The 27884-nt window shown below is 40.6% G+C and overlaps 1 protein-coding gene across 2 annotated transcripts in view; it reads right to left on the bottom strand.

Moving 5' to 3' along the window:
- The window catches only part of KIAA0825 (KIAA0825 ortholog), a 515459-nt gene that overhangs the window by 474880 nt on the left and 12695 nt on the right, over window positions 1–27884 (bottom strand). For both annotated transcript variants that reach the window (XM_089679161.1, XM_089679162.1), the window contains exons 2-4: window positions 14108–14246; window positions 7772–7934; window positions 3315–3963 (exon numbers count right to left, since the gene is read on the bottom strand). In XM_089679161.1, the coding sequence (XP_089535287.1) occupies window positions 3315–3963; window positions 7772–7934; window positions 14108–14238 (943 nt within the window). In that variant the 5' untranslated portion in view covers window positions 14239–14246. The remainder of the gene's footprint in view (window positions 1–3314; window positions 3964–7771; window positions 7935–14107; window positions 14247–27884) is intronic.

The raw sequence follows: 27884 nt of genomic DNA, 5'->3' as shown, positions 1-27884 counted from the left end.
CATTCCACTACTGAGCTGAGCTCTTATGCAGCTATTCAAATCAGTTTATCCCTGGCACCGACTTTGAGACTGTACCCAAACCCTTCTGGACCAAAAATTGTGTGTCTTGCCTGTATTGTGACCTTTGGGCATTAGGCTTTGCTTGTGGCATTCCCCAGCCACCTTGGGGGAGATTTACTAAAACTGGTGCACTCAGTATCTGGTGCAGTTCTGCATAGAACCCAATCAGCTTCCAGGTTTTATAGTCAAAGCCTAATTGATCAAGATGAAGTTAGAAGCCGATTGGCTACCATACACAGCTGCACCAGATACTGAGTGCACCAGTTTTAGTAACTCTCCCAAAAGTCACATCACAGGCAAGACACGCAATCCTTGGTCCAGAAGGATTTGGGTAAAGACTCAGAGTCAGTGCCAAGGATTAACTGATTTGAATAGCTGCATAAGAGCTCAGCTCAGCTCAGCAGTCAAATGATATATGCTTGATTGATGCAAATGATCTTATGGGAAAAAAAACATGTCTAAGAACAATAGGGCAACTTTTCGCCAAAGAGAAAAGAGACCCATTCTCCTTGGATATTAGCAAAAAAACTGAAGCATTGTGAGAGTGGGAATTATTATATCTGGCCAGCCAATGGCTTTTTTTTTTGCCAGTCTCCTCCTGAAGGCCCGTATTCCTACTGAATTACTTGACCTGGTGTCCCTTAAGGAATGATAAAGGAACATTTGTGTTTGATATGTACTCATGTTTCTGGAACAGCCATAAATAAGTCAAATAGTGACCTGCAAAAACTTATATTGGCCAGCAAGGCCCAATGTTCACCCAAGAACGCTTTGCTGGCCTCAAGTCAACTCCCCATTTTGTGCAATACTACTTTGCTAGCCATTTTCATTAGACCATTTTTCTCATTAATAGGTTGTTTCAGTACACATATTTGCCATTTATTAGATTGTTTTTTTTTTGGCCCCACATTTTGAATTTTAGAGACTAATGTATAAACAATCCAGTAGATCAGGAGTTTTGGATATGTTGCTAGCCTGCCCCTATATATGAGAAAATTCCAACACCTATGCATCCTAAGGGCTGTGGTAAATGCTGTAAAATAAGATTTTGCAACAGGTAAAATAAAACGGGTACTGCTAGCTCACTTCAGGAGAATCTGCAATCACAGTCTATGTTTCTGTTGCAGACTTTCTCTTACTCCCTGTCTAGTCAAACTGTTGTCACTCCAATGAGCCCAAAAGAGCAGTAAACCTTGACAAAGATTCTAATCCTATACTGCTCAAGCAAATTAAAGGAACACTTTTTAATCAGAGTATAGCATCAAGTCAATTCAACTCCTGGGATACTGATCTGGTCAGTTAAGTGGCAGAGGGGGTTGTTAATCAGTTTCAGCTGCTTTGGTGTTATTGAAATTAAAAACAGGTGCACTAGATGGGCAGCAATGAGACAACCCCCAAAACAGGAATGGTTTCACAGGTGGAGGCCATTGACATTTTTTCCCTACTCATCTTTTCTTTTGCATTTGGCTAGGGTCAATGTCACTACTGGTAGCATACATGGACCCTACAGAGGTTGCACAGGCAGTCCAACTCCTCCAGGATGGCACATCAATACGTGCCATTGTCAAAAGGTTTACTGTGTCTCCCACCACAGTCTGAAGAGCATGGAGGAGATTCCAGGAGACAGGCAGTTACTTTAGGAGAGCTGGACGGGGCCATAGAAGGTCCTTAACCCATCAGAAGGACCGGTATCTGCTCCTTTGTGCAAGGAGAAACAAGATGAAAATTCTACTCAGTAGAGATGCTTTATTTATTCAAGCAAAGATGAAAACCAAAAGTTTAGGTATGTAGGCTGTATTCTCATGTATGCTTTCATTATACAATTTCAGGAACACATTTAACTAGATACACTAAATTGCCAAACTAATGGAACACCCCTCCAAATCATTGGATTCAGGTGTTCCTATCACCTCCATGGCCACTGCTGTATAAAATCAAGCACCTAGGCTTGCAGACAGCTTCTACAAACCTTTGTGAAAGAATGGGTCGCTCTCAGGAGCTCAGTGCATTCACACGTGATAAGTTGCCACTTGTGCAATAAGTCCATCTATGAAATTTCCTTGCTACTAAATATTCCAGGGTCAACTGTTAGCGGTATCATAACAAAGTGGAAGCAACTGGGAACACGAAGCGGGAGGCCACATAAAATGACAGAACCCGGTCAGCACATCCTGAAGCGCACAGTGTGTAGAAGTCGCCAACTGTCTGAAGAGTCAATAACTAAAGACCTCCAAATTTTGTGTGGCCTTCAGATTAGCACAACAACAGTGCGTAGAGAGCTACTGTACATGGAAGGGGTTTCCATGGCCGAGCAGCTGCATCCAAGCCTTACATCACCAAGTGCAATGCAAAGTATCGGATGCAGTGAGGTAAAGCATGCCACCACTCTAGAGCAGCGGAGACGTGTTCTCTGGAGTGAAGAATCATGCTTCTCTGTCTGGGAAGCCAATGGACTTGCCTGGGTTTGGCAGTTGCCAGAAGAACGGTACTTGCCTGACTGCATTGTGCCAAGCGTAAAGTTTGGTGGAGGGGGGATTATGGTGTGGGGTTGTTTTTCAGGGGTTGTGCTTGGCACCTTCGTTCGAGTGAAAGGAACTCTCAAGGCGTCAGCATACCAAGACATTTTGGACAATTTAATTCTCCCAACATTGTGGGAAGAGTTTGGGGATGGCCCCTTCCTGTTCAAACATGACTGCGGACCAGTGCACAAAGGCCCATAAAGACATGGATGAGCGAGTTTGGGATGAAGGAACTTGACTGACCTGCACAGAGTCCTGACCTCAACCCGATAGAACACCTTTGAGATGAATTAGAGTGTGGACTGTGAGCCAGGGTTTGTCGTCCGACATCAGTGCTTAACCTCACAAATGCGCTTCTGGAAGAATGTCAAACATTCCCATAGACACACTCCTAAACGTTGTGGACAGCCTTCCCAGATGAGTTGAAGCTGTTATAACTGCAAAGGGTGGGCAAATTCAATATTGAACCCTACGGACTAAGACTGGGATTCCATTAAAATTCCTGTGCATGTAAAGGCAGGCGTCCCAATACTTTTGGCAATATAGTGTATAGTGGACTCAATTGTCTCCCTATAAAATTGAAAAATCTATCCCTAGTATAAGGAAATTCCAGTAATTTATCTGATAAGAATTACAGTTCAGTAATTTACATAAAACAGCTTTTGACAAATGAAATAAATGTCTAGAAATGACAAATCATCAATAAATACTACTGGGAATAATTTAACTACTTACCAAGGGCATGAACTCTCTGCTTCTGCTTCTTTTTGTTGAGCCTGGGTGGCTGGAGAGCCTGCTCCTCTGTGCCAGTTTCACAAAGTATTTCAAAGAATGTTTTCATCTCTTCTGTGATGGCTTCAAAGAAAGTCTCATTGATAAACTTAATAATTAATGAAGAGTCTATAACATGGCTTAAAACAAACATATCCTCTTTTATCACTGCGTACAGCTTGGGAACAGCATTCTCGTAAGCCCCAAGTATATTTTCAGTACTTCTTCCTCTGTAGTTATGAAGTAGTTCAACAACAAAATGATGCTGGATATTCTGGTACTTAACCAGAACATCAGACTCTGGAAAAAGAAAAAACAGGTACTGCAAACACTTAGATTTGATCTGAATTCCAGAATGAGTATTGGAAGTAAGAGAATTGGCTTGCAATTTTGCAACTAGATGACGCCGTAAATGCAGCCTCACATCATCCCACACAGCCTGTAGATCCATGGACAAGTCATCGTCAATAGCATGTAGTGAGGTCTGAGATGTAAATTGAATATATCCTCCACTGGTTGAAGTAGGAAAAGTTACACCACACTCACTGGAAAGGTCCACTAGAAGCTGTAGGATCATATCTTCCTGACCTTCACTGTTTTTCAACAAATGTTGCTAAAGGAAATTATGAAAAGAAACAGAATAAGATCATTACATCACAAAATGCAATTTTCTTGGTAGCATTTAGCAAATTACCTATACATTGCAATGAAGTAACTATTTTAAAAGCTTGTCTAGGTAAAGTTCCTCTTAAATTATTGTTAATGGGCAAATGGCCATAGCTACCGTCATCCTTGAAGAGGGCACTCCTAACTTCAATGGTGGTAGTGGGGACAATACGTATTATTGCACAGACTGATTGTTTTGCCACTCATTATATCTGCATATATATGAAGTACACAGTGAAGAAAACACATGTGATGTCCACCTATATCAAGGTCTGACCAGCCCATTTTTTGAGTGCGCTTTTCAAATAAATGGCAAAAGAACCCCCTAACCAATGAGATTAGGAGTCTGGTATAACTGAAGGTCAAAATCTTTATCAGAGAACCTCTTTAACCAGTTGAGGACACTGGACACTACACATGTCCAAAAAAAAAATGTCCAAACCTTCTGCCGTGTACCTCCCATCCCCTAAAAGCTGACAATTCTCGGCTCTGAAAATGATGTCGGCAATTGCTGTGTACATAGCAGCTCCAGCAGGTGCAGTTGTAAAAGAAAAAAGAACTGTCAACATTGTTCAGATGTGAAATAGTAACAGTATTGATTTTGTATGTGCTTCATCTGTAGATCATAGGGTTGAACTTCAACCTAAAGATGTTGTCAATCAAAGCAACCTAACAAGCTAAAAAAAAAATTAACAAATAAAGTTTGCCTTTCTCTGATTGGCTGAAAAGTGAGTAGATGACTTCCTGATCTTTCTACCTTAGCCAATGAGAGGAAGCTTTGTATTCATTATTAAAAATACAAATCTTCTTGTGAATCACTGAGCAGCACTAAGCTCAACTCAACTTGATTTTGTCCTGGAAATGAGATGAGCAGTCCCCATGCTCCTGCCCGAACACAGTGCTGTATACTGTAGCTGACACTACATACAGTTTATGCAGCACACTGACAGCAGTCACATGTATTAGTAAAGGTAATAGTTTATTTGGTTCAGGCCCAAATGAACTATTTAAAGTGAAATGCTGTCAACACCGCTCAGGTGGAATGTAATTATAAAATCCTCCTGAGATGGTATATGATCCCAACTAGGCTAGAAAATGAGTGCTTTGGTGCTACAGGCTTCATCCCAGTGTTTCATGAACTGTGGCAAGCTTTGGTGACTGGGTTTTGTATTAGGACATTTAATCTAATTCGCTCATCAACAGGGGAGTAATTTTTTAGATCACCAGAGTTATCTCTCTTTCAGAAATTGGATAATGAATTCTAAATAACGACTAACCATTTGATTTCTTACATGATGTTAGCTGCCAGGATAACTATTGTGCAGTGTTGGAACCAGTCAACGATAAAATTTGACTAAGTTAAACAAAAATTAAATTGGATCCTGAGTGAACATGCTCCTTCCCAATAACCAAAATAAATTTTACAAGACGTGGCAACTATGGATGCAGTATCTTTTGCTGGAAAAATAAGGGATAGGGGGGTGCCATTTTAACCATCCCAACTGTTCTCCACATTCTTTATCTTTTCTTCTATTTCTTCTCTACTGTTTAAATTGACAGGTTACCAGCAGTTTATAACAACATTACTCTCAATTGTACAGTTCACAAGGATATTACACCATACTTGTTACAAAGCCTTCCTCTGCCCAGTCTACATGGGTGTGAGAGATACACTGACTGGGGTTACCAAATTACTCATAATGGCTAGCCCAAGGCTATCCTTTATTACTTTATGTTTAGCCGGGAAATGGTGTCCATTGGTATTGATCATATTGCTATTGTGTTTGTATTAGACAGTCATTTCATTATCTCTGATATGTCTGTTGAGGTAACCCACTGATACATAGGTGTGTGTATATTTTTTCTCACTAAACTGTGTATGTTCATTTGTTTTCCAAAGCTAAAATAAACAGATTGGAATATAAAGCGAAACGAAATGTAGAGTTAGGCTTCAAGCAATACTGGCAGCAGCAAGATATACTTCCGCTTTACTCCCAGATATAGAGAGAGTTGGTAGTACTGGATTGCTGCCATTCATGAGAAGTCTTGTATTTTTATCAATGAATACAAGGCTTCCCATGATTGGCAGAGGTGAACAGAGGACATCACAATCTCTACCTCAGCCAATAAAAGGAAGCCTTGCATTCACCGAAAAAAAAGTTCTAGGCTTCTCCTAAATGGTGGAAATAGTGTCCAACCAACTTCCTCTATGTGTGGCATAAGAACAGTGCCTGGTACCGCTTACTGTACGTAGCACAAGTTACTACAGTATATTACAGCCTAAACAGCAGCCAGCCAGGGTGTTGCAAACAAATTATCTAAAGTGCCAGAAAACATGGAATTCTCATTTAGGTTTTAGCACTTATCTACAATTAGCCATGCCGATACAGACTAGATGTTGGCAGAAATGCTGCCAGTAAGAATCTATACAGCTAAATCAATGAAACCATTTCCTTTAACAGCTAGACCATGTCAACACAGCTGATTTCAGATAAAGTGTCTCTTACTAAGTGTGGCAAATCACCCAGCAGCTGCTTCTCTACTTTTGTAGACATTGTTCAACTCTTTTCTCTAAAACCTTTTATGGTCTTGATTTATGGAAACTTCGCAAATGTCCTAACCTGGGGTGATAACATTTCAGGGGCAGTAGTTTACTTAATTTCATTAAACAATCGGTATCACTGCCCAGCAACAATTTTTTTTTTTACCATTCTTTATTTAAAGAAGGGCTGCATCACATACACCAAGCAAAATATGAAGAAAAGCGTTGCACAAGTCTTTTTTCACAACTAAGAATAAGAGAAAGGTCATGTGTACATTACATGTAGAAAAGCCAAATAATACAAAAATATTATCACCCCTGGGTATCACAGAACGTTCCTAACGTCTCAGGAAACCATGGCTTTCATTCAAGCAGGTGAAGTCAGTGTTTAAATGCTGCGATGTCATCCAAATTTCTTTTTTTCTTATTTCAAAGATTGAGTAAAAGAGGGGTAGGGGAAAACAAAACACAACCTAATGAGGGGAAAGGGGAATGGGGAAGGGAAAAGGATACTGGGCCAGTACCATCTACAAACGGGTGACAATTAGGTTCAAGGTGTAATCCCAATGGGTCCCCCGCCTCAGTTCCCATATGAAGAAGACGAAGAAGTTTGTAAGTTGCTATCCCCACCAATGTTTAATATATCAGATATTAAAAATGGATGACAGACATGTTACCACATGCACTTATTCAACTCTCTAAACTCCATCTACTGAGGAACTATTGTAAGTACAACTGGATGGACCGTACTTGTGTGTGTGCTGGTCTTCCAGGCACTGTTTTTTAAAACTTCTGCAAAATTCAATAAAAAGTTATATAAAAAAAAAATCCATCTGCTGAAAGTTCAATTCAGGTCCAAATAATTAAAATTTGATCACATATAGAAACATAGAAGAGTGACAAAAGAAAAAAAGAAGACCAAGTGGTCCATTGAGTCTGCCCCATTTTATTTTAATTTATACATGTTTTTGGGTTTTTTTGTTGTTCGTTTTTGTGCAAAGCTAACATAGTGTCAGATACATTGTTAGGCTACATGTACACTGGAACGTTTATTTAACTGGCAGCAGAAAAACGCTAAACATGAAATAAACATGTGTAAATGCAGCACCGCATTTCAAAGCCCACCAATCTTCAATCCTATATCTTGAAGAAGGATGGTGAAAACCTACATTTTTCTACTACAAAATGTATATAAAATAAAAATAATTTTTACCACAGTCTGAAGGAACGCCATGACATCTGACAGAGGAATATCAGTCAGTGAGCAGGACACAGAGTGATTATTCAGCCACTTCAAGTAGTCTGCATTGTTCTGCAGAACAACCCCGCACTTTTCATTTGCTTCCAAACGCAGCTTTTCCAGACATTCTTCAATGCTGATAGAAAAAAGCAAAAAAAGCTCACGAAGAGTGTAATACATGGTTTAATATGTCAGTGGAGGAATCTTAGAGCTCCATGTAAACAGCTAATTGTGCAACTGAAATACATACATGTCATTCCTGTTGTAATATTTGTAATTCTGGTTAGCTACTCTTGTGACCCAGGCACATCTTCTTGCCAGACAAATGGATGCTCCTCTCTGCATTAGGGGATGTAAACGAAGTGTGCAAACAGTGGCTGCACAAAACCCCACTGGGGCAGATTTAATAAATGAGTAGAGGTGGAAGACTTAGCAATGTGAATGTTCACTGAACTTAGTAAATAAGGTAAAACTGTGTTCACTCCATTCAATCAATCAGATGCTAGCAAAAATCCTGTTTTAATTTTCCTCACACACAGTTGGGTATGTAGGCCACATGCACGCAGAGCATTAAAATTGTTGCTTTTAGGGTCTGGCAAGACATGTTTACACGTGTCAACTTTTTTTTTTCTGCCAAAACGCTGCTGCCAGGAGGAAAGGCATTTAGGAGAGCAGGGCAAATGCCCTGTGTGCATAGGGCCTTAAAGTGAACACAGGTTCACCTTAATGATCAGCATTCTTGGTTGATTAACACTCAGGTGACTTTGGATCCGACTTGCAACATCCACAGTTGCAGGAGATGTGGATTGCTATGTTTTTCTTTGACAGTCGTTTCAATTACTTCTGAAGTCGCATTTTTGATTTCAGGTTTAACACTGCTTTAATTACATCCTGTTTTTTTTTTTTAATTTCAATTTAATGTTTAAAAAATAAATTTTATATATATATATATATATATATATATATATATATATATATACACCGTAATTTTTATATTTTGTTCCCAGCATAGCAACTTCAAAATAAAACAAAAAAACCCATACACATTTTCTTTGAGGATGACCAATTTTAACATGAAGCAATAGCCTCCTCAAAATGAATTTAGGGTGGGTGGGCTAGAATACACTATAGAGAAAGGTGAAGAAAAGACCTTTTCAAGAAATCTCCAAGCATGAGTGAGTTCAAAATGAAGTGTAGTGAAACGAATATCTTCTCATTATCAAACAGCCTTTTCATGATGGCTGAGCACTTTCATGAAAAAGAATACCTCGCTGCCTGTGGCCCATTGAGTTTACGGACAGGACAGCCCCAGTTGTGAACAGCGGTTCTAGGAATGACAAAAGATTGGCATGTATCTTCTTAAGTTGTGTAAACTCTTCTCAGGACTATGAAATACGATGCTCTATCTGTACACCTTGGCTCTAGGGACTGTATAAAAAAAAGCTTCTATTGTGGCATCATGAAGTATCTCATTCAGTGAAACCTGACAGATTACAGTGCGGGGAATTGTATAGGCTTTACTGCCGGTAGCCTACATAAATCTGTTTCAATTAGGAATCCTCTATAAAACTAATCTCTGACATCAAAATCTGAATGTCTGCCAAAAACTATGAGCTGTGAATAGGCTGAAGTTTTCAAAAGGACCCAATACTTTAGTAATTTGTCTCAACACCAAGTATAGTCTATGGAAAACAAATACTGACATAGTTGCTAGAATGCCTAATTGATTTATATGCATATTTGACAAGACATTCTCTGGCTGTAGCTTTCAATATGTTCTCAGATGAAAATTCGCTAACACTTTTGTATTTATTGTAGTGATGGTTTAACTGCTGGGACTCTGTTCACAATTGGTACTTTCTGTTTGTAAGCCATATATTTCTTTTTTTCTTTGTGATGCACTGAACATAAAAGATAGCTACAGAAAAAAAAGTGAATTCCATGTAAATCAACTCCCAGTACTCTATACAAATATGAATGTAAAAGCCCTGTCTTTATCTTTAAAAATTATTTATTTACCCATACATGCTGATTATCTTCTGCACATGCAGGGCAGCAAAGAGTCTGATGTTTTACTGCTAACAGATTCATAATACACATTTCCTGAAGAAGTGTCTATCCCAAGCTGCAAAATATGTTTATGTTGCTAATTGTTATTAAATAAATAGGCATTTTCTATTATAAAAGTCGAATCAACTCTTCCTTTCACATACTGTGCAACTTATAAGAGTGATTTTTTTTTTTTTTTGGGGTGCTAGCTTCTACTATTCATTTCTGAAGGGCATTTTCTTCCCTAATATAGACAAGTTCTATAATGGGATTCTGCATATATAATCTTTCTTCATTTTGATGTTATGTGGGCAAGTCTTGAAATACCAATAGATTCTTACATTATCCTGCATGCACTGCATCTATTTTCTGAAGTTGCTATGAGCTGATCAACAGCTTTAATAAGATCTCATGCACACAGGATATTTGGTCGTCTCTCCTACATGCTATTCCTGCTGGCAGTCGCGTTTGGCAGAAAAAATGCTTGACGCTTGTAAACGTGTGTAATGTGTTTAAACGCGTTAGATGCTTGGCTATTTATTCTTTTCTTTAGCCAAAATAATAATTTTTTCTGGCCATTGAAATGAATTAACACTTATGCACTAAATGTGCTTTACACGCATAAAAGCTTTTTTCTGCAAAAATGCAACTCCTGGAGGCGCTGATAGTTTTTTTTTTTCTGCCTCTAAACTCCCCTAAACGCCTATGTGTGCATGGACACATAGAATAACATGCAGTGGCATATCACACGCCTTGAACAGTGACGTTAAAAACATCCAATGAGAATATAACCTAGGGGTTATATGACTTCTCTCAGTCATCTTTTTAAACACTGGAGAAAAACTTGTGTTGTGGGCTGAAATCCATTGATACAGAGTGTTCTCAGAGCATCCAAACTACAGACACCTGAAATATGCAAATGTGGACATTTCCTAAATTCAGCGAGGAAGGCCACCTCCACTCAATCCTCAATAAATAACTGGGTCCTAACAACCTGCTGTACTGTGGGATGAGCTAAGGGTAATTTATAAGCACTGACAAAGCTGAGGTCTGGAAGCATTATACCTCTGCAAGCATTTATTTACATTTTAAATTGCTCCATTTGGTACAAACTGGATGCCTAATTTAACTCATAAAGTGAATGATTTTTTACACTCACCATAAAATCCTTCTCTATGCATTCATTGCAGGACATGGCTCTGCTCTAGATCATCACCTACTGGGTATCACGCCACATGTTGGAGTAGGACTCTAGATACAGCTAAAAAAGAAAAGGTAGCCTATGAGCAGCCTCTGCTGGCAGCTAACCTCCCTTACCGGCACACACACTGTGGAACAAGCTCAGTTATATAACACAGCAGTTTAAAAAGCAAAAAAATGTAAGTACATTGACAGCAACTAGGCAAGTTGGGCAGGTGCTGTGTCCTCCACTAAATTAAGAAAAAAGGATTTTATGGCAAGTACAAAAGAATCCTTTTTTCTCTCTTGTACATTGAAGGATACAGCTCTGCTTTAGATCATCACCTGCTCAGACATCCCAAAGAAGTGCCATAACAGGGCAAAAAAAAGAAAAAAAAATACAGGCCAATCAAACTGCCGCCTGAAAAACTTAATGTCCAAGTTAACGTCCAAAAATGGCAGCAGCTGCCACATCCACTTTGTAAAAGTTGATGAATGTATAAATTGATTACTAAGTGCCCACTTTACAAACAGGAGATATCAATGCCTGATGGCAGAATGCCCAAGATGCACTTACCACTCTTGTAGAATGTGTTACAACCAGAAACAGTGGTTCTTGGTGCTTGATAGCATATGCTAAGACACGTTGGCCAGATCCAGTATAATATAGTAGCAGTCAACAATACAAACAGGCCCTCTACAATGTAAGCATTCTACGGCCACGTATGGGAAATCTGGCATATGAAATCTCTACCTGGCATTCAAATACACCAAAATTGCCCTTTCTCAGAACCAAATTATACACCGTGTTCCAAATTATTATGCAAATGATATTTTTCTCATTTACCTAAATAATTGATGTAAATAACAGTCAGCATAATTCTCATGTTATCAACTATTAAGAGTACAATTCAAATTTTACTGAACAAACCTCCTAATGATAACAGGATTTTTTTTAAACATAAAACACTTACAATGCACTGTTCCAATTATTACGCACAGTAAGTTTCAAAACACTTTATAGGTCGTAAAGAACTGAAAATTGTCATTTGTTGTGTTTGCAGCATATTTACTGAAATCAAAAGCTATTTCAATCAAACTTTTAACAACATTTTAACTTATTAAACATTTTACCAGGTCACGTTACATTTTAACATAGGACCCCTTATTTGATAGCAGCTTCACAAGTCTAGCATCTATTGAACTTGTGAGTTTTTGGACAGTTTCTGCTTGAATTTGTTAGCAAGATGTCAGAATAGCCTCCCAGAGCTGCTGTTTGGATGTAAACTGCCTCCCACCCTCATAGATCTTTTGCTTGAGGATGCTCCAAAGGTTCTCAGTAGGATTGAGGTCAGGGGAGGATGGAGGCCACACCATGACTTTCTCTCCTTTTATCCCCATAGCAGCCATTGATGCAGAGGTATTCTTTGCAGCATAAGATGGTGCATTGTCATGCATGAAGATGATTTTATTACGGAAAGCATAGTTCTTCCTTCTGTACCAGGGAAGAAAGTGGTCAGTCATAAACTCCAAATACTTTGCAGAGGTCATCTTTACACCTTCGGGGACCCTAACGGGGCCGACCAGCTCTGTTCCCATGATTCCGGCCCAAAACATTCCTCCACCACCGCCTTGCTGACGTCGCAGCCTTGTTGGAACAGGGTGGCCATTCACCAACCATCCACTACTCTATCCATCTGGACCATCCAGCATTGCACGGCACTCATCAGTGAACAGGACTGTTTGAAAATTAGTCTTCATGTATTTTTCTGCCCAATGCAGCCGTTTCTGCTTGTGAGCATTGGTTATTGGTGGCCGAATAGAAGGTTTATGCACAGTTGAAAGACTCTGGAGGACTCTACACCTTGATGTCCGTGGGACTCCAGAGGCACCAGCAGCTTCAAATATCTGCTTGCTGCTATGTAATGGTATTTTAGCAGCTGCTCTCTTGATCCGATGCATGGATCTGGCAGTAATCTTCCTCAATGTGCCTTTATCTGCACGAACCCGTCTGTGCTCTGAATCAGCCACAAATCTCTTAATAGTGCGATGATCACGCTCAAGTTTTCGTGAAATATCTAATGTTTTCATATCTCGTCCAAGGCATTGAACTATTTCACTCTTTTCGGCAGCAGAGAGATCATTTTTCTTCCCCATATTGCTTGAAAATGGTGCTCTGCTTAATAATGTGGAACACCCTCCTTTAGTAGTTTTTCCTTAAATTGGGCTCACCGGGCAATCTAATTATCACAGGTGTCCGAGATTGTTTTCAGTGATCAAAAGAGCCCTGAGACACAATGCTATCCATGAGTTAAACTGAAAAATGAAATATTTAATCTTTGTGACACTTAAATAGAATTTGCCTAATAATTTGGAACACGGTATATAAGGCAACTTCCTTATGGTGGACTACTAAATATTAGGCTATTAAATGAGCTTGTTTCAAAGTGTGAGGGGTTTTGGACACCAGCAACCAGTCCACTTCCAACTTAGACGGTCTTTTTTTTTTTTAAGTTGTACCTAGCAAACCTTAAGAGCCAGGTAGCTCTTACAAATTACAGATGTCACCTAAGTCTTAAGGTTTAGTTTTTGCCAGTTGAGCTGGCTCATAAATCCTGCTAGCGCTTGGATATTAATTTGCCCACCCCTGACCTAGCAGTTTTCCATTAGCAATGCAGACTGGTGATTTGGCCACTTAAAACACATAGGATTCATAACAATAGATAAGCCTGGTTTTGTCTGAACGGAATCCGGCCCGACGTGACAGTTAGCTATATTGCTAGTTCCATGTGGAAATACTAGGTCAATAATATTATGCGCATCCTTGTCCCTTTGTTACATGCAGTTGCAGGGGAAAGAGGTGGAAATCTCAAACCGCAACTCACTGGGACGGTGGGGGTGTGATTTTGTGATAGCTTCATTTGTGTTTAGGCAAACTGTGTTTGGACTGAGTTTGGGTCCAAACCCAGCTCATCCCTATTCACAACCACAACAGTAAAGTAGTCAAGTAACACCATTCCACTATCAAAATTTTGAACATAAAAATAGCTAAGGAACAAATCAGGAGACTTATTACATTACCATAAAGAATTCTCTTTCAGCTTCTCATCAATGTCTGCAAGGATCTGTTGACACTCCAAATGTCCTGGAAACATATCCACGGCAGAATCCAGCAAGGCAAAGCTTAGCTGATCTTCACCAGCAGATTCCATACTGGCATCTGCAAGGATAAAAGTAATATTAGTAAAAAAACATATTCTAATAAAATATTTTGCTACATCTACAAAAGGTTACCCTGTTCAAACGGCAATTATCTCATAACAACATAGCTCCATTTTACAAAAAAATTACTTATTTGAATTTCAGATTCTACCTCACCCCACTCTCACCCCACTATCTACTCCATGACCTTCTTCTGATCAGTACATACGACATTCAATTGAACAATTTTAAAGTAACCCAGAACTGTATACAATATAAAATCAAATACAGTATTTAGCCATTAGTTAACTAAACCTAGCAACAGTTACCCAAAAGGGAGTTATCAATTTGTGGTTGACTAGCATCTTATTAAATATGTCTTTATATAACTGGAATGTATCATGAACTCCACTAGCAGTGTCGCTAACTGCCCAGTATACTGTTATCCTGAGATACAACCCTAGGGAGTACAAGTACATGTCCTAGAAATATCCTGCATTCATATTCTGCTGGCAAGCACAGTGTAAAAATAGCAACATTTTCAGCACAAAGCTACAAATTGCTGTGTCAAGTACACATTTTAAGCACATAACTCTGATTACATCATGCCGGCTATGTACTCCACTCAACACTCTCCTCTAGCAGAAAAAAAAAACATTTTGTAAACATGACAGCTTAGTTTGCATATATGTATTACTCTTAGACATCTATGTCATTTTTTCAGTTAACTTGTCAAAACAATTTATTTGCTTCCCTCAGATTTGCATGATCTAGTTAGCCTATGAAAATCAAACTGCGTTCATTCCGTTTGGCAAATCATCACTTCAAATAGCCAATAATAGTACTTCCAGAATCACAACTAGATTAGCTGTGTGACTGGGATATGAAGCAGTTAGAAAAGCACTGCATAAATAAACAGAGTAGTAAAATACACACTAGACAGAATTAATCATGGTGTAAAATAATCTTTTTTTTTATTTCTGATCAGAACCTACATGTCCCTTATACTTACCTCCAAAAACAACAAAAGTCAGTACTACTAACTGAAAATAAACATGGTCAGTGCACTTCATGATCCCAAACTTCATAATGGGCATATAGACCTAATAATTAAATATTGTCATAGGTATAATAATCCCCAAATAGAAGATCATATTATGTATTTTTGGGATACTGTATATGTATATATACAGTATTTGACACATGTATATGTTTTAGAGCAGGGGTCCTCAAACTATGGCCCGCGGGCTACAAGAGGCCCGCCAAGGCCATTTATCTGGCCCGCCGGCAGGGGCGTATTTTCCGCGAGGAAGGGACACTAAGTACAGGGGTGGGCAGGGGGCTGCTGTACTTAACCTGGCTGCAGTCCCAGTCCCACGATGATCCAGTCCAGGAAGCGCTGCTCCTTCATTCACTCCGGCCACTCCCTCACTCCTGCCGCTCAGCTCAGCCTCCTCACCGGTGATTGGGCGCCAGAACTGTAGCTCAGGAAAGGCACACAGGCGGCCAATCACCCACTGACACCAATGATGGGACACTATTCCTCCCACTGACACCAATGATGGGACACTATCCCCTTCCCTTACTGACACCAATGACGGGGGACACTATCCCCCCACACTGACACCAACGATGGGGCACTATTCCTTCCCCCCTGACACCAACAATGGGGCACTATTCCTCCCCCCACTGACACCAATGATGGGGCACTATTCCTCCCCCCACTGACACCAATGATGGGGCACGTTTCTTCCCACTGACACCAAAGATGGGGCACTATTCCTCCCACTGACATTAATGATGGGGCACGTTTCTTCCCACTGACACCAATGATGGGGCACTATTCCTCCCACTGACAGCAATGATGGGGCACTATTTTGCTCCATAAGACACACTTGGGCGGAAATGTCTGTGCGTCTTTTGGAGCGGCCGGCCCAGTATTCCCGCCGCCGTTGTATATCTGCAGTCTCTGGTCATCTCCTGTACCGTGTCCGCAGTCTCTGGTCATTTCCTGTACCGTGTCCGCAGTCTCTGGTCATCCCCTGTACCGTGTCCGCAGTCTTTGGTCATCCCCTGTACCGTGTCCGCAGTCTCTGGTCATCCCCTGTACCGTGTCCGCAGTCTCTGGTCATCTCCTGTACCGTGTCCGCAGTCTCTGGTCATCCCCTGTACCGTGTCCGCAGTCTCTGGTCATCTCCTGTACCGTGTCCGCAGTCTCTGGTCATCCCCTGTACCGTGTCCGAAGTCTCTGGTCATCTCCTGTACCGTGTCCGCAGTCTCTGGTCATCTCCTGTACCGTGTCCGCAGTCTCTGGTCATCTCCTGTACCGTGTCCGCAGTCTCTGGTCATCTCCTGTACCGTGTCCGCAGTCTCTGGTCATCCCCTGTACCGTGTCCGCAGTCTCTGGTCATCTCCTGTACCGTGTCCGCAGTCTCTGGTCATCTCCTGTACCGTGTCCGCAGTCTCTGGTCATCCCCTGTACCGTGTCCGCAGTCTCTGGTCATCCCCTGTACCGTGTCCGCAGTCTCTGGTCATCTCCTGTACTATCTGCAGTCTCTGGTCATCTCCTGTACCGTGTCCGCAGTCTCTGGTCATCTCCTGTACCGTGTCCGCAGTCTCTGGTCATCTCCTGTACCATGTCCGCAGTCTCTGGTCATCCCCTGTACCATGTCCGCAGTCTCTGGTAATCTCCTGTACTATCTGCAGTCTCTGGTCATCTCCTGTACCATGTCCGCAGTCTCTGGTCATCTCCTGTACTATCTGCAGTCTCTGGTCATCTCCTGTACCGTGTCCGCAGTCTCTGGTCATCTCCTGTACCGTGTCCGCAGTCTCTGGTCATCTCCTGTACCGTGTCCGCAGTCTCTGGTCATCCCCTGTACCATGTCCGCAGTCTCTGGTAATCTCCTGTACTATCTGCAGTCTCTGGTCATCTCCTGTACCGTGTCCGCGGTCTCTGGTCATCTCCTGTACCGTGTCCGCGGTCTCTGGTCATCTCCTGTACCGTGTCCGCGGTCTCTGGTCATCTCCTGTACCGTGTCCGCGGTCTCTGGTCATCTCCTGTACCGTGTCCGCGGTCTCTGGTCATCTCCTGTACCGTGTCCGCGGTCTCTGGTCATCTCCTGTACCGTGTCCGCGGTCTCTGGTCATCTCCTGTACCGTGTCCGCGGTCTCTGGTCATCTCCTGTACCGTGTCCGCGGTCTCTGGTCATCTCCTGTACCGTGTCCGCGGTCTCTGGTCATCTCCTGTACCGTGTCCGCAGTCTCTGGTCATCTCCTGTACCGTGTCCGCAGTCTCTGGTCATCTCCTGTACTGTGTCCGCAGTCTCTGGTCATCTCCTGTAGTATGTCCGTAGTCTCTGGTCATCTCCTGTACTATGTCCGCAGTCTCTGGTCATCTCCTGTACTATGTCTGCAGTCTCTGGTCATCTCCTGTACTGTGTCCGCATTTGTTCATAGTTTTTTTTTTTTTTAAAACTATAGTCCGGCCCTCCAACGGTCTGAGGGACAGTGAACTGGTCCCCTGTTTAAAAAGTTTGAGGACCCCTGTTTTAGAGTGATGAAGAATGTGATAGAAAGTTCAATGAAACACGTAGAGATTTTGGGCTCATTTAAAACTCCATTGTGTGATAATAGAAAAACAACGAACCTGTTTAAACTATGATAATCCAATACACATGATAGGACTTGAGTTAAGAGGTGTGACTGTATAAGGCATTTTTATGATTATTTTTTTTACCTATTTTAATATAATACTTTGTATATTAAAATTAGGATTTTATGATAAACTGCTTATGTGCTGACTGAGATATACAGTATATATGGATATACAGTTGTGCTCAAAAGTTTACATACCATGGCAGAAATCATGACATTTTTGCATCTATATTGAAAATATGACTGATCATGCCAAAAAATGTATTTTAATTAAAGATAGTGATCATATCAAGCCATATATTATCACATAGTTGTTTGGCTCCTTTTTAAATCATATTGATAACAGAAATCACCCAAATGGCCCTGATCAAAGTTTACATACCCTGGAATGTTTGGCCTTGGTACAGACACACAAGGCGATCCACACAGGTTAAAATGACAATTAAAGGTTAATTTCCGACATCTGTGGCTTTTTAAATTGCAATTAGTGTCTGTGTATAAAAAGTCATTGAGTTTGTTAGCTAAATACTGAGCCATGGGGAGCAGAAAAGAACTGTCAAAAGACCAAGATAATGGAACTTTATAAAAGATGGAAAATTATATAAAAAAATATTCAAAGTCTTGAATATGCCAGCCAGCACTGTTCAATCACTTATTAAGACATGGAAAGTTGAATAGGTGGCACATGTGTGTTTGTTAGTTTGCTTTTGATTCTTCTATTCACTATGGAATGTAAAAAGAACTGTCACCATTCTTTTAGGTGGGCTCAAGGTAGCCCCAGGGAATAACTGGTTTACTGTTTTATTCCCCTATTTTATGTAACTTTTACTCTCATGTTTTCGGTTTGCGGCTCCTGTTGTTGTTTTTTCTTTCTTTGCTTATTGTAAATGGTTTATAAAAACAAACTAAATAAACACCTTTAAAAAAAAAGTGGAAAGTTCAGGGATCTCTTGATACCAAACCACAGTCAGGTAGACAAAGAAAGATTGCAGCCACAACTTCCAGAAGAATTGTTTGGGTTACAAAGAAAACCCACAGGTAAGCTCAGGAGAAATGCAGGCTGCTCTGCAAAAAGACGGCGTGTTTTATTAACTTCTTGCCGACCAGCCACTATAGAAATACGGTGGCAGGGCAGCACGGCTGCGCAAAACCATGTTTTAAAATGTGCTTTTGCAAAACAGGTAGGGGGTGTGCATGAGGCGCGCCACCGCCCTACCTGCGCCGCTGATCGGTGTCAGTCACCAGGTTACAGCCGGTCATTACCTGCCGTGTCCCAGCGATTAGCGGCAATCACTGCCAGAGAGCATGGCTGCAGTGTTTACACTGCACCTCTGCTTTCTGTCAGTTCCCTGACAGCTCCTGACATGCTGATCCAGAGAGAAGAGTTTATCTCTCCGGATCAACGTGTTCCCTTGCAGTACACACCCCGCCCCCTAGTAAAACACTCCCCTCACACAGTTAACCCTTTCATTGAATAAAAAAGTTAACCCCTTCCTCCCCAGTGCCATTAGTACAGTGTCAGTGTTTTTTTTTTTTGCACTGATCACTGTATTGGTGTCACTGGAGATGTCAGTGACCCCAAGTCAGTTCCCCACCCAGTGTCAAAATGTCCGCCGTAGTCCCGCCATAGGTCGCTGATCACTGTCATAAATCGCTGATTGCCGCTATAAGTCGCTGATCGCTGCCATTATTAGTATAATAGAAAAAAAAAAACAGTATCTTTCCCGCCATTTGTAGACGCTATAACTTTCACGTAAACCAATTAATTTACACGTATTGGGATTTTTTTTAAGCAAAGACATGTCGCAGAATACATTTTGGCAGAAATGTATGACTAAATTTGATTTTTACATTTTTTTTACTGGACATGTTTTATAGCAAAAAGTCCAAAATATTGTTTTTTTTTCTCAAAATTGTCAGTCTTTTTTTTTTTATAGCGCAAAAAATAAAAACCGCACAGGCGATCAAATACCACCGAAAGAAAGCTCAATTTGTGGGAAAAAAAGCATCTAAATTTCATTTATGTACCGTATTGCATGACTGCGTATTGCATGACTGCGTTAAACTAGCGCAGCGCTGTATAGCAAAAAAATGGCGTAAATTGCAGTATCTATACCATAGTTTTTAGACGCTATAACTTTCACACAAAGCAATCAATATACAGTGGGGATCGAAAGTTTGGGCACCCCAGCTAAAAATTTGTATTAATGTGCATAAAGAAGCCAAGGAAAGATCCAAAAAATCTCCAAAAGGCATCAAATTACAGATTAGACATTCTTATAATATGTCAACAAAAGTTAGATTTTATTTCCATCATTTACACTTTCAAAATAACAGAAAACAAAAAAATGGTGTCTGCAAAAGTTTGGGCACCCTGCAGAATATATAGCATGCACTGCCCCCTTTGCAAAGCTGAAACCTGCCAGTGTCATGGATTGTTCTCAATCATCGTCTGGGAAGACCAGGTTATGTCAATCTCAAAGGTTTTAAATGCCCAGACTCATCTGACCTTGCCCCAACAATCAGCACCATGGGTTCTTCTAAGCAGTTGTCTAGAAAACTGAAACTGAAAATAGTTGACGCTCGCAAAGCTGGAGAAGGCTATAAGAAGATAGCAAAGCGTTTTCAGATGTCAATATCCTCTGTTAGGAATGTAATTAAGAAATGGCAGTCATCAGGAACAGTGGAAGTTAAAGCAAGATCTGGAAGACCAAGAAAAATATCAGACAGAACAGCTCGCAGGATTGTGAGAAAAACAATTCAAAACCCACGTTTGACTGCACGATCCCTTCAGAAAGATCTGGCAGACACTGGAGTTGTGGTACACTATTCCACTATAAAGAGATACTTGTACAAATATGGTCTTCATGGAAGAGTCATCAGAAGAAAACCTCTTCTACGTCCTCACCACAAAAATCATCATTTGAACTTTGCAAATGAACATATAGACAAGCCTGATGCATTTTGGAAACAAGTTCTGTGGACCGATGAGGTTAAAATTGAACTTTTTGGCCGGAATGAGCAAAGGTACGTTTGGAGAAGAAGGGGCACAGAATTTAGAGAAAAGAACCTCTGTCCAACTGTTAAGCATAGGGTTGGATCAATCATGCTTTGGGGTTGTGTTGCAGCCAGTGGCACAGGGAACATCTCACGAGTAGAAGGAAAAATGGATTCAATAAAATTTCAGCAAATTTTGGATGGTAACTTGATGCCATCTGTGAAAAAGCTGACGTTAAAGAGAGGATGGCTTCTACAAATGGATAATGATCCTAAACACATCTCGAAATCCATGGGGGATTACATCAAGAGGCGTAAACTGAAGGTTTTGCCATGGCCTTCACAATCTCCTGACCTCAACATAATTGAAAATCTATGGATAGACCTTAAAAGAGCAGTGCGTGACAGACAGCCCAGAAATCTCAAAGAACTGGAAGACTTTTGTAAGGAAGAAGATACCTCAAACAAGAATTGAGACTCTTGGCTGGCTACAAAAAGCGTTTACAAGCTGTGATACTTGCCAAAGGGGGCAGTACAAGATATTAACTCTGCAGGGTGCCCAAACTTTTGCAGATGCCATTTTTTTGTTTTCTGTTATTTTGAAAGTGTAAATGATAGAAATAAAATCTAACTTTTGTTGACATATAAGAATGTCTAATCTGTAATTTGATGCCTTTTGGAGACTTTTCCATCTTTCCTTGGCTTCTTTATGCACATTAATACAAATTTTTAGCTGGGGTGCCCAAACTTTCGATCCCCACTGTACACTTATTGGCTTATAGCTGAAAGTAAAAAATATAGTTTTTCTTCAAAATTTTTGGTCTTTTTTTGTTTATAGCGTGAAAAATAAAAAGCGCACAGGTGATAAAATACCACCGAAAGGAAGCTCTATTTGTGTGAAAAAAAGGACGTAAATTTAGTTTGGGTGCAGCATTGCATGACCGCGCAATTATCAGTTGAATTAGTGCAGCGCCGAGTAGCAAAAAGAGGCCTTGTCAGCCAGGAGGGTAAATCCTCAGGAGGGCAAGTGGTTAAGGAGCACAATATGACAATACTTGAACACAAATGAGCTGCATGGTCGAGTTTCCAGAAAAAAGCCTTTACTGCGCCAATGCCACAAAAAAGCCTGGTTACCATATGCCCGGCAACACCTTGACAAGCCTCACTGGGTTTTTTTATATTATTTTGATTTAAAAAGAAGCCAAACAACTATGTGATAATAAATGACTTCATATGATCACTATTCTTAAATAAAAGACAGTTCTTTTGGAATGATCAGTCATGTTTTCCAAAATTTCTGCCAGGGTATACAAATGTTTGAGCACAACTGTATATACACATAATATATATATATATATATATATATATATATATATATACACACACAAACTATATATTGGCAAAAGTATTGGGACGCCTGCCTTTAAACTCACATAAACTTTAATGGCATCCCTATGGTGGACATGCCGCATGCGCTCTAGATTTTGGCTTAAGGTTCTTAAACTACTCCAATCACTACTCACCTGCCTTTTTCCAAGAGGCCCCTGGTATACTCTCTTACATTTAAAATCCCTGGGCATTTCTAAACACCAATTTAAATTGGCCACCCATGTATTACTGGCAGCCAAACCATAGCCAAAGCCTGGAAACAGCAGTTTGTGCCCTTTATGGAAGTGCATAGCAGATTTTTTCTTACTAAATGAGAAACTGTCCAGTATCCTCTCTGACACCCACGAGAGATTTCTCAAAAGTTGGACTCCTTGGATCCAGCATGCCCATCCTGAGAACTCAATGAATACATTTACTTCCCGTTTAATTTAATTTGCTCCACCCTTCTGGGGGGCTTCAGACATCCTTGATGTCCACTCTCTTTAATTTTTTTTTTCCTTCTATCTCTCTCTCTTTTTTCCCTTGGTTTCTGTTTCTTGGCTCTCCCGCGACCTATGTGACGTCTTGTATGTCCCATAGTTCAGAAGATATTAGTTTTTCAAAAATACTATGCTCTTTGACTTGTGTTGGTGGTTGTGCTATTGTCAGACTTCTTTTTCTGTGTACTGGCCAACCATCCAGCACATCAAAGCATGCTTTATTTCTACTTTCTGATAAGTTGATTTGAACATTATCTGAACATTATCTATTCTCACCATGTGCCGTTCGCACATGATAGTTATTGAATGTTATTTGCATTTATGATACGCTTTATGAATTTATGCAGTTGAAACTGTACTTTGTACTGTAACCCAAAAGGTTAAAGATTGGCACCTTTAGCAGGGGGGGGGGGGTACCAGAATTCGACAGGTACCCGCTCCCACTGCGATCGCCTAGGCGATCGGAAGTGGAAGTTGTCCTCCCCCCTCCCTCCCCGTAGTCTTCTGGGACATGTGACAGGTCCCAGAAGACTATGGGGCCATTCACAAAGCACAGTGCTTTTCACGCATGCCTAAAGATGCCGGCACCAGGGAGAGAAGACGGCCAGTGAAATCAGTGGTGGTGAGGACACCGCTGGACCGAGGGACAGGTAAGTGGCTGTATTTTAAAAGTCAGCAGCTACAGTTTTCATTTTTTTTTTCACATGGAACTCCACTTTAAACATTTAATGGATGAGTGTTGAGTTATTTTGAGGGGATAGCAAATTTACACTTTTATACAAGCTGTACCACTTTACATTGTAGCAGAGTGTCATTTCTTCAGTGTTGTCACATGAAAAGATATAATAAAATATTTACAAAAATGTGAGGGGTGAACTCACTTATGTGAGATACTAATATATGTATTATATATATATATATATATATATATATATATATATATATATATATATATATATACACACACACACACACACACACACACACACACACATATATATATATATATATATATATATATACACACACATGCACACGCATACATATACAGTATCTCCTATACTGTATATATACAGTTCGGTCCACATATATTTGGACTCAGGCAAAATTTAAAATTTTTAAAGTTATTTACCAAAACATATTCAAGCTATAGTTCTATAATGGATATGGGCTGAAAGTGCACACTCACAGGTTTAATTTGAGGGTATGTACATCCAAATTGGAAGAAGGGTTTAGGAATTACTGCTCTTAAGAGTAGCCACCCCCCCCCTTTTTCAAGGGACCAAAAGTAATTGGACAATTGAATCAAAAGCTGTTTCATGGCCAGGTGTGGGCTACTCCATTATTTCTTCATCAGTTAAGCAGGTAAAAGGTCTGGAGTTGATTCTAAGTGTGGCATTTGCATTTGGAATCTATTGCTGTGAACCTACATCATGCGTTCAAAGGAGCTGTCCATGCAAGTGAAACAGGCCATTGTAAGGCTTCAAAAATGAAACAAATCCATCAGAAAGATAGCAGCAACATTAGGAGTGGCCAAATCAACAGTTTGGTACATTCTGAGGAAAGAAGAATGCACTGGGGAGCTTAGCAACATAAAAAGGCATGGACGTCCATGGAAGACAACAGTGGTGGATGATCACAGGATCCTTTCTATTGTAAATAAAAACCCATTCACAACATCCAGGCAAGTGAACGACACTCTCCAGGAGTTGGGCGTATCATTGTCAAAGTCTACAATCAAGAGAAGACTTCAGGAGAGCAAATACAGAGGGTTTACTACAAGGTGCAAACCATTCATAAGCCTGAAGAATAGAAAAGCCAGATTAGACTTTGCCAAAAAACATCTAAACAAGGCAGAGCAGTTCTGGAAATGCATTCTTTAGACGGATGAAATGAAGAATAATCTGTACCAGAATGACAGGAAGAACAAAGTTTGGAGAAGGCTTGGAATAGCTCATGATACAAAGCACACAACATCATCTGTAAAACATGGTGGAGGCAGTGTGATGGCATGGGCATGCATGGCTTCCAGTGGCACTGGGTCATTGGTGTTTATTGATGATGCGACAGAAGATAGAAGCAGCTGGATTAATTTTGCAGTGTTTAGAGATATACTGTCAACCCAGATTCAGTCAAATGCAGCAAAGTTGACTGGACGGTGCTTCACAGTACAAATGGACAATGATCCAAAACACACTGCAAAAGCAACCCTGGAGCTTTTGAAGGAAAAGAAGTGGAATATTCTGCAATGGCCAAGTCAATCACCTGATCTCAACACAATTGAGCATGCATTTCACTTGCTGAAGGCAAGACTAAAGGCAGAAAGACCCACAAAGAATAACTGAAGACAGCTGCATTTAGAGCCTGGCAAAGCATCAAAAAGGAGGAAACCCAGTCTAAAGCAGTCTATGTCTGTCAGGAATCCAACCACGGTAGCCTCTAGCACTCCACAGACCGGAATCCCCCAAGGAGCGGAATCTAAGCTCCGACCTGCTTGTTCACCAGGGCCCCTGATGGTGGGGATGGACTTGGAGCAGGCCGAGACCACGTCGCGGCCCCTGGGTTCACCCAGCTGTGGTAGAGGCACCGTAGAAGGTGTATAGCGGGTAAGAGTCTGATGTAGGAGGTAACTAGAGCAGCGTCGGGCAGGCCGGGTTGGTAGCAGTGGTGGCGGTGTAGTACAGAATCAGCAGGCAGAGGGATAAACAGGTCACAAGCCGGGTTCGTCAACAGGGGGTCAGAACGTGCGGGGTTAAGCAGGAGAATGGTCAGACAAAGCCAGGGATCAGGACAGGAGACGGACAGCAAAGCAAAGTTAGGCAGGGTCGGCAACAAACAATCTACTCTCAGGAACACAGATAAGACCATACGCAAATTGAGCATTGCAAGAGCCGGGTTTAAATAGCCCGCCCGACTCCTGACAGGCGCTCCTGGCTCCTAGTGCTTGCCCGGTGCCGTCATTGGTGACAGGCACGCCTGGGTCCTAGTGCCCGCCTGCCTGTATGTTTTGTCAGGATTCTACGCATGTGCAGATTCGATCGCCGCGGCGATCTTCTCATTCCCTGACAATGTCCATGTGTTCCAGATTTCAGGCAGTAATTGTCAGTAAAGGATTCTCAACAAAATATTACAAATGAACATTTTATTTATGATTATATTCAATTGTCCAATTACTGTTGGTCAATTGAAAAAGGGGGGATGGCTATTCCTAAAAGCTGTAATTCCTAAACCCTTCCTTCAATTTGGATGTAAATACCCTCAAATTAAACCTGAAAGTGTGCACTTTAAGCCCATATCCATTATATAACTATAGCTTGAATATGTTTTGGTAAATAACTTAAAAAAATCAAAAAACTTGTGCCTGTGTCCAAATACATATGGACCTAACTGTGTGTGTGTGTATGTATGTATGTATGTATGTATGTATGTATGATGCGTTGTCTATTAAAATCAATGCAAACACATTAAAAACATACTTACAATGTATACACTTTCATGGCGCACATGAAGAAGCTTTGACATGCAATGTAAAGTGCACTGCAATGTGCATGGCAAGATGTGCTTACACTTTAATGAATATCTATAGATTTCAATGGAATATGCATGAGACATACAAATAAGTGTGAATGGCCTTGAATACGTTTATTTTAGGTTCACCTCTCCAAACTCCACTATATTCCCACCGTAGAGGTATGTTCATCCTATGATAATCCTCTAGATGCTCTGGTTTGCTCACGCAAATAAAAAAAAAACTAACTGGAACTAGGGTATTTGGTTTCCACCTCAAAGTGGCTTTATTACTATGTACAGTATATGACTGTGGTATGGGTATGGGCAATAGATTGAGGTAGCTAATGATACTTATGATTCAATGTATTCAATGAATACCAACAAGAGGATGAATGAGACCCAACATTTCAGGAAGGAGAAGTGTGTAATTTCCTGCTGCTATACAAAAAGTTGACCTTTGACACAGCACTTTCCTTCTTTTCCTAAATGAAGCTAAACTGTATGCAACTAAACGTTGCTAATCGTTATGGATGAATAACATGATTACTTTGCATTGTGTGAGTCCAGCTGCTTTTAGAAAAGTTTTCTAAATGAAAATAAATTCTAAACTTTAAATACTTGTGCAAATGTAGCAGTGTACATTAGTAATGATAGTAGTAGTGATACATTAGCAATCCTTGACTCTCTCATAGATAGATTTTAAGTATAGGCAGTTCAAGAGTTCTCATAACTTCCTGTTTCTCATCTCACCAATAGAGACAGGCAGGAATCTAAAAGCTGAAAGAAGTTCTAACCCTTCCCCATCCATCCAAAATTAAGTTCTGGCACATTTATTAATCTGTTGCCACCTGGGTAAAACATATTCATTGCTGGGAGGCCGATGTTTTAGTCCTCATGCACACTGGACGGTTTTACAGTTGCTGTTTTTGGATTTTGCCATTTTTTTCTACAGCCAGAAAACCCCCCAGAATGTTATCCTATGTGTCCATGAACACATAGAATGTAATCAACGTGTCCCTGCCAGGTGCTATGGCCACCAACCTCTACCTCACTGCTGTGTCCTATAGTGACAGAGTTTTTGAGGATGGAGAGCAGGGGGAACGAAACACAGGTATCTGAAACTCCCAGAAGTGTTAAATCCTGAAGATTCTGACAGATGCTACAATACTAGCAAATAGCTCAAGTATAAAACATAGGCCGCTGGAAAAGGTGAATATAATTACAGATAAATAGAAAAGGTGACATCTTGAATTTGTTTTGGGACTGACTGAATCGCTTTAGAGGCAAATACCAAGAGAAATGCTGAACAGTAAAGAAAACCTGTTTAGAGGTTTTGGTAATGTAAATGTATTGCCTCTAAGCTTCTGGTCATCCTGGCCAGAACTGAAATTAACCCAGCATGACTAATACAGTTTTTATCAGGCTAGCAAAATACCAGTGTGTCTCCTCAGCTAAAAGACTCGGGTAATTCAATAAAATGTTCTCAAAACTTTTCTGGGTTTATGGCTTTTTAGAATGTTCTGTCAAATTAATGAAAGCTGTGCAACAGGCAGTTTTTAGGTGCAACACTTTGACTGGTTTACCAAACGTGATAAGAAATGTGGAGGTAAGTAAGACCTCTTCCATGT

This window comes from Staurois parvus, unplaced genomic scaffold (genome assembly GCF_062004578.1).
Source record: "Staurois parvus isolate SC_StPar_1 unplaced genomic scaffold, SC_StPar_1.0 ptg000218l, whole genome shotgun sequence".
Lineage (NCBI taxonomy): Eukaryota > Metazoa > Chordata > Amphibia > Anura > Ranidae > Staurois > Staurois parvus.
The sequence above is the reverse complement of the archived record's forward strand: the minus strand, read 5'-3'. Positions and strand labels throughout refer to the sequence as shown.